This window comes from Nanorana parkeri, unplaced genomic scaffold (assembly GCF_000935625.1).
Source record: "Nanorana parkeri isolate BGI_ZX_2015 unplaced genomic scaffold, ASM93562v1 scaffold2, whole genome shotgun sequence".
In the NCBI taxonomy this organism is placed as follows: Eukaryota; Metazoa; Chordata; class Amphibia; order Anura; family Dicroglossidae; genus Nanorana; species Nanorana parkeri.
Genome location: NW_017306270.1, coordinates 1086738 through 1094955, shown reverse-complemented (window position 1 = coordinate 1094955; position 8218 = coordinate 1086738). Strand labels below are relative to the sequence as shown.

The 8218-nt window shown below is 44.8% G+C and overlaps 1 protein-coding gene across 2 annotated transcripts in view; it reads left to right on the top strand.

The window, feature by feature from the left end:
* The first annotated feature begins 335 nt into the window (after positions 1-335).
* Positions 336-8218, top strand: part of SFRP5 (secreted frizzled related protein 5) — a 57738-nt gene continuing 49855 nt past the window's right edge. Inside the window, exon 1 of one of the 2 annotated variants that reach the window (XM_018559199.1) lies at positions 336-1127. In XM_018559199.1, the coding sequence (XP_018414701.1) occupies positions 627-1127 (501 nt within the window). In that variant the 5' untranslated portion in view covers positions 336-626. Of the gene's footprint in view, positions 1144-8218 lie in introns of both variants that reach the window. The other variant, XM_018559124.1, reaches the window with a different exon arrangement.

Genomic DNA, 8218 nt, shown 5'->3' with positions numbered 1-8218 from the left:
TGGACAGAATAAAGGTAAAAAATACATACACAGCAGCACAATAGCAGACGAGCATGCATATAGGGGAGAGTTACTGGAAAACGTAAGCCTTTGTTACACAGGACTGTATCCATCTGCTGTAGTGAACAGAAGGAAAACTTTTGGGATTGTCACATCCAGACACACACACACACACGGAATCAGGCTTCTGAGTCCAAGCAGCAGGCGGAGGCTTGGCCACCGTAGACAGGCTGCTGGCTAATCCTTCAGGGCTCACTTAAAAGATTAGAGGTGGGTGGTGCTAAGATTCCCTGGACTGGGTAAGGAGTTTGGAAGCAGGCAAACAAGCACAGACTTTTAATTCACTTCTTGAGCAGCATATAAGCTCCAGCTGTCTGTACTTGCAGCTGCAGAGGACTTAAGGAGAGTGAAAAGGAGAGTGACATAACAAGGGAACACCAGGGACAAAAAAGTTCTTGAGTCCCACTTTAACCGGCACAAAGGAGGAAAAAGATTTGACTTCTTTTTGGACCTGATTTATTTTTTTAATTCTTCACAAGGAAAAATTTGGACAAAAAAATAGAAGCATCTCTAAGCCTATTCATGAATATCATCTGAGAGCTCTTCAAGCCGGATTCGGTGCAGTCATGCAGTTCCAGTGGAATATTGTGGCTTGTGTGAACTCCTTGCTCTTTGGGTTTGTTCTCTGGAGCTCCGCTGAAGAATATGATTACTACAGCTGGCAGTCGGACAATTTTCAGAACGGACGCTTTTACACCAAGCAGAGCCAGTGCGTGGACATCCCCCAAGACCTCAGCCTGTGCCATACCGTTGGCTACAAGAAAATGAGGCTGCCCAATTTGCTCGACCACGAGACCATGCCCGAGGTGAAGCAGCAAGCCAGCAGCTGGGTACCACTGCTAGCGAAGAGATGCCACAGAGATACACAACTTTTCCTATGTTCTCTCTTCGCGCCCATTTGTTTGGAGAGACCCATTTACCCGTGCCGGTCACTGTGTGAGGTGGTGCGTGACAGCTGTGCCCCAGTCATGGAGTCCTACGGTTTTCCTTGGCCGGAGATGCTGAACTGTAATAAGTTCCCCATCGATAACGACCTGTGCATCGCTGTGCAGTTTGGAAGCAAGCAAGTTACTCAGCCACCAGGTAACTCTCACAAAATCTATGGAATACTTGAGAGATATACACTGTATAACTTATACATATTTTTGATGGGTTTTTATAGGAAATGTTGGGTGGTATAGAATATATGCAATTTATAGAGGCGTTCTGTAATAACTAGGGACAGGTCTACTTAACTAATGAGTCGCCTTTGCAATTTTAAATGATTTGCCTAGAATATACTAAACCTCGTTAAAAACAGAATAAGGGGCATACCTTCGCCCCGTCGTATATAACGATTTTGGGCAATTAGTGTTTGTATACTGTTTGCTCTATGGAAGCAAATGTAAAAGACATAGAAGGATACAGTGATATCTCATTCTGATTCTCTAACCAGGGTATGTTTCATGGGGATGCTTAACTGTACACCACCTTTGCTGGGGCTGCAGCACACTGCACTTTGGGTTGGACACAAAGTTAGAAGAAAAGCATTAAGGAACTACATTTATGTCAACCAAATACAGGGTACACAGTGTCATTATATTAAGCACTGCATTTGAAGGCATCAAGAGGGTTTCATATCAGTAAGTTGGCCATAGACAGGCAGATGTTTGCAGCAATTCATCTGTCTGTCCAGGCTTGTAATAACTGCTGCGCTCCTGAGCCTGCTTCTAATCAGTGTGTCTGCAGCTAATATCTCTATGACTGCTATAGGTCTTAGATATAGCGTGCAGTTCTCTGTTATAGGTTGCTCGTATCACATGCACTACACAGTTTTTCGCTATAGGTCACTTACATCGCATACATTGCACAGTTCTCGGTTGTAGGATGCCAGCATTTTATACACTGCGCAATTCTCTTTTATAGGATGGCAGCATCACATACACTGCACAATTCTCTGTTATAGGTCACTTGCATCACATACACTGCGCAGTTTTCCGTTATAGGTCGCTTACATTGCATACACTGTGTAGTTTTCTGTTATAGGTCACTTGCATCATATACACTGCACAGTCCTCTGCTATAGGTCACTTGCATCATATACACTGCACAGTTCTCTGCTATAGGTCGCTTGCATTGCATACACTGCACAGTTTTCTGTTATAGGTCACTTGCATCACAAACACTGCGTTGTTCTCTGTTATAGGTCACTTGTATCATATTCACTGCACAGTTCTCTGCTATAGGTCGCTTGTAACACACACCCTGCGCAGTTCTCTGCTATAGGTTACTTGCATCACATACACTGCACAGTTCTCTTCTAAAGGTTGCTTGCATCACATACACTGCACAGTTCTCTGTTATAGGTCGTTTGCATCACGTATACTGCCGAGTTCTCAGCTATAGGTCGCTTGCATCACGTATACTGCCGAGTTCTCAGCTATAGGTCGCTTGCATAGCGTATACTGCCGAGTTCTCGGTTATAGTACGCTTGTATCACATACCCTGCGCAGTTTTCGGTTGTTGGTTGTTTGTATCACACACACTGCGCATTCCTCTGCTATAGCTTGCTTGTATCACGTACCCTGCGCAGTTCTCTGCTATAGGTCGCTTGTATCACATATCCTGCGCAGTTCTCTGCTATAGGTCGCTTGTATCACATACCCTGCGCAGTTCTCTGCTATAGGTCGCTTGTATCACATACCCTGCGCAGTTCTCTGCTATAGGTCGCTTCTATCACATACCCTGCGCAGTTCTCTGCTATAGGTCGCTTGTATCACATACCCTGCGCAGTTCTCTGCTATAGGTCGCTTGTATCACATACCCTGCGCAGTTCTCTGCTATAGGTCGCTTGTATCACATACCCTGGGCAATTCTCTGCTATTGGTCGCTTGTATCACATACCCTGCGCAATTCTCTGCTATAGGTCGCTTGTATCACCTACCTTGCGCAGTTCTCTGCTATAGGTCGCTTGTATCACATACCCTGCGCAGTTCTCTGCTATAGGTCGCCTGTATCACATACCCTGCGCAGTTCTCTACTATAGGTCGCTTCTATCACATACCCTGCGCAGTTCTCTGCTATAGGTCGCTTGTATCACATACCCTGCGCAATTCTCTGCTATAGGTCGCTTGTATCACATACCCTGCGCAGTTCTCTGCTATAGGTCGCTTCTATCACATACCCTGCGCAGTTCTCTACTATAGGTCGCTTCTATCACATACCCTGCGCAGTTCTCTGCTATAGGTCGCTTGTATCACATACCCTGCGCAATTCTCTGCTATAGGTCGCTTGTATCACATACCCTGCGCAATTCTCTGCTATAGGTCGCCTGTATCACATACCCTGCGCAGTTCTCTGCTATAGGTCGCTTCTATCACATACCCTGCGCAGTTCTCGGTTAAAGGTCGCTGGCATGGCATGCACTATCCAGTTATCAACAGCAGAGAGAAGATCAATCCCACCACTATCACAACAGCAAAGCATTTGTCCAGAAAAATCCAGGCCGTTATTTCATAAAGTGACTTGCAGCAGCCAATGGCAGATCAAATCTGGCTGCCAACTGTTAATCTGCCATTTGCACATTAGTAGTTCATGGAATTTAGAACACAGAAATTAGAACCAGTTACACACTTGACACTTTTTCTCCCAGTACAGGTTTTCATAGACACTTTACTTTAAAACTGCTAAGATCTAGCAAAAGACTCCCACACAAGTTATTTCGTATAGCTCTATACCTATAGAAGATATGCTCTGACTTCAGAAATGTATCAAGATGTCAAATGACTGACCCAGGCCAAGGCTCTTTAATGGAAATATGAAACGCGCTTTTCCTTTAGAATTCAAGTCAAGGGTCTGTAATGGAAATATAAAATGCACTTTTCCTTATGAAATGAGAACGAGGGTCTTTAATGGAAATCCAAAATGCACTTTTGCTTTAGAATTCAGTGCGCTGGGGCTACTTGCATACAGTGCGAACACTTTAATCGTTGAAAAATAAAATGCCTGCATTCCGGACCTGACATTATTCTCTGAACAGATAAGAATGTAGACAGCTCCCCGGAGACTTGTGTGAATGGAATATATTAAGAATTTCAACAGAACTTCAATGAAGTTAAAAAAAAAAACCTTTAAATATGAACTATGTTGGTATCACACTCTTAGCTCCCCAGAAAACTAGGAATTCTTCAAAGAACCTAGCGAGGATTAAAATTTAAACATGAGCACTACTGAGAAGTGAAGTCTCAGATCTGCCCCATTCTTTCGGGGTTATGTGAAATATTTTTTTTTCCCTTCCTTCCTTGGAGCTGAATTCAGAAACAAGAAAGAACGCTCTTCCCTTTTATGTGGACAGACACAAAAGCTAGAGTAAATAATATAAATAAACTTCAGTGCGCAAGAACACAAAACAGCTAAAAGTACAAGTGTTGAAACTACTCGACCGGTTGGCTTGAAACAACCACATTACACATTCTCTCCAGATATAAGAAAGAGTCTATGAAATCCTTAGTCAAATAAGCTCTATAGAATAAAAGGATTTGGAGTGCCTCTTGCCACGCAACTTTGGAGGATGACAAGAATATCTGAAGCGATTTTCTCACTTCCTAAATAAGCTTAGGCCATTGCTGAAAAAAACCAAACCATGATGTATGTTGAGTGTTTAAAATAAACACACGTATAAAAGGATAAGCGGTGGATAATACTTGTCAAAATGCACGTTTGTGTTCTCAATGCAAAGCCCACACACCTGTTTTTTGATCATGGTGGCAACTTCATGTGATTGTATTATTATACCACAATGGGGGGGTTCAATACAGGGTTTGCAACACGTTTCTGGAGTTATGGTAGTATTAGAAAGTCCTGCGGCAAATTCATGAAAGCCGCGTGACAGTTCCCTTGTTATGAAGTAGTCACACGCACACAAAGTCCTACGTGTTAAATGCTCAACATACATGGTAGCACCAGTGGATAACACCAGTTGGTTTCCACTGCTGGCATGTATGTTTAGCTCCGAGTTCACATGTAAACCAAAAATCGGCTGCCTCACTCTACTAAGCCGAATGTAGACTGAATGTAGAGTGGGTAAACCCCACAAGGACACCGCTGCCGCCCCTCTGCGCCCTGCCTCCCCGAGGCCGGGCCTCGGTGGCCTTGTGGGGAATCCGGGCCTGGCAACATTTCAGGGCCACACATGCCCCCCCCCCCTATTAGGCTGATGACGGGGGTCCGGTATGGCCCTGTCTGTGACATTGTGCTTTCTTTCTGACAATATCTAACAATAAAAGACATTGGTTTGGACACATTCCTACGGTGTGCTGGTGACATATTTTTTCTCCCTGTTTAGTGAGGCGCCATGCACAGCCATGTCGGGCACCCATCTCCTCTGAGCTTTCTGGTGGGAGTGCGGTGGGATACCAACCAGAGTAAACCCACACAAGCACAGGGAGAACAAATACACTCCATGCAGCTAGTGTCTTGACCAGAATTCCAACCAGGGACTCCCAGCAATGCAAGGGAATGTACAACCACTAAGCCACAGTGCTGCCTGACATGCTTGTGCGAATCATGGTATTGACGTTTTGATATTCTGTAAATTGCTACTGGTTAGTCAGTATATACTATCACCATTACAGATTGAGATGGCCAAGTAATGTTTCAATATAATCTAATTATTTTCTCAGACCATACATGGCTGTAATAGGCTACACAGACAAAGAGAAGGCGTATATAACTTGTCTCTGTTAGTTTTCTAACTTCTAACAGAAGTATAACACGCTGATGGGTGAAGCATCCCACTGGCATCCACCCATATCAGAATGATCAGTTCTGGGCAGACTGACTCTATGATGTGCAGTGGGAGCTGAGTTTTATGTAGCTTATTGCATTAGAGACTTCTCATACAGCTATTCTTCTTTGTAGCACAGGTTCATTATGCAGATATAATAAATTGCATGAGAATAGCTGAGGTTTTATCAGATGCTAAGCTAACAGACCAAAGCAGAGTTTTGGAGACTTTGGGAAAAAGATTATGGTACATAAAACTATTTATACAATACATACTCCTTCTTAACACACACACACAAACACAACGGCTTGAGCAAAAATAAGACACCGGTAATGGTTTGTAAAAATCATTAAGACTGCTTGTACCACCCTTAACTTTACTGAAAACATGCTGCTTAATTTCTCACATAGCGGCATTAAATGCCTATGTCAACATGTCTTCATATAACATAAAGAGACTGTACTCATCATCTTACAATGTATATATTGTTCACCAAATTAAACCGTGAAGACATACAAATGATAAATGACACATAGAGGTCCTATAGATCGTAGCAGAGCATCCCAGAGGGAGCCTGTGAAAGTCCTGTTCAGAGTTTATAGGTCTCCCAGGTTCCTCTCCTATACATTTAGGGATTGCTGATCCGGGCTCCAGTGCAGGGTTTACTCCTCTCTCCACTGGTAATTTAACCTCACCTGGAACCCGTAGTCAGAGCTCTCGGCCTTGGGATAAGGCAAGTCCTGTCTGAGAGAGCTGCAAGGTTGGTGAAAACTAGCAAACTGTGTCTGTGGAGACTGACAAGTGGTAGGCCTGCTCAGCCTGTTAGTTAGGACCTATATTTTTGTTTATGAAGTTCGTGCCGGGATACGGCTGGGCTTTATTTTTGTTATTTTCTTGTGAACCGCTGTACAGCACCTGTGAAGGCTCTTGTAGATCTCACCAATAAACACTGCACTGTTTGCCACTACTCCCTTGTATTTGGTATCTGTGCTCAAGAGACTGCTTATTCCCAGGGGGCTTATGTACCGGCTACCGATCGCCTGCTCACAAGATCATTCTCAGAAACTTTGAAACTGCCCGCGCCAGTCCTCAGCATGAGCTGTTTTAATACTAAAGAAGGCCATATAGGTCCATTCACATTCGCTGACATGCAGGTTCATATGTGTGGATTGATTTCAGTGATAGTGTATAACACACTTAAATCAATAACAGTCACAGTGAGACAGATTTACTGTAAGCTGCCACATTTTCTATCATTTCAAAAGTAGCACTGCCCAAATGCAAAATATACTCTTGGCCCAGTCTAAGATGTGTGTATGTGCTTGAAGGAAAAGCATGGAGGCTGACCATTGCTGAGCCCGCATTCTGGACCACTTTTTGCCTAGCTGTCATTCTGATCCACTAGCCAAGACTTTATGAGGTTCATTTATAAAAGTATGCACGGCACCAGCAACCCTAGATGGTGCTAATGAATATGGGGGGTTCCTATACTCCCCAGCGCCATGTAGGGGAGATAATGCCACGCAGATGGCATCTGCCCAGCGTATATTTAAACGGCAGGTGGAACTTTTAGACATGAATCCCCTAAGACTGTCTAAGTGATTGACCATGGACACATATGCAGACCAGATCTTTTTCTCTTAATTTGCTGATCTGCATACTAAGTTTAGATGGAACGCAGTCACATTAGTTCCGGGTGAGGGCGACCGCACTGCGGGCGGGGCCCATGGCTGCGGTGCCATTTACTTCAATGCACTGCCATGCCCCCTCTCGCCCCTGAATGCAGGGAGCCAGCCGGCTTGCATTCCAGAGGCCAAACACTCTGGAATGCAGACTTTGTGGTGTGAAACGGCCCTCTCTCTTGGCTGTCTCTTCTCTCTTTCCTCATGCTCTCTCTCCCCTGTTTCTATCTGCTGCCTCTTCTCTCTCTCTGCTGTCTCTTCTCTTACTTTCTCTGCTGTCTCTTCTCTCTCTCTGCTGTCTCTCTTTTCTCTTCTCTCACTTTCTCTGCTGCCTCTCTCCTGTCTGTCTTTTCTTACCTCCACTGCAGCAGCTTCCCAGATCTCCTCTCGTGCGCCGGTGTCCTGTCCTCCCGCGGCGCTCGTGTGGCCGACGTTGCACACGGGAAGAGGTGCCCGCCCCTTCTCATCTGCAGCGTCTAACACATGCAGCCGCACGAGCACCGCGTGGGGACAGGACACAGGTGAGTGAGCTGATCACAATCTACCAGTGTTCGTTTTGCGATCGACCGGTAGATTGTGAACGACCTATTGGGCACCTCTGGTCTAGCCATTCCCAAATGGGGTTCCTGCAGAGATTGCTAGAGGTTGCTTCAGCTGTGGCTGATTGATCTCCCATTTGATAATGCCTTCATAGTTCTGAGGCCAAGGTCAC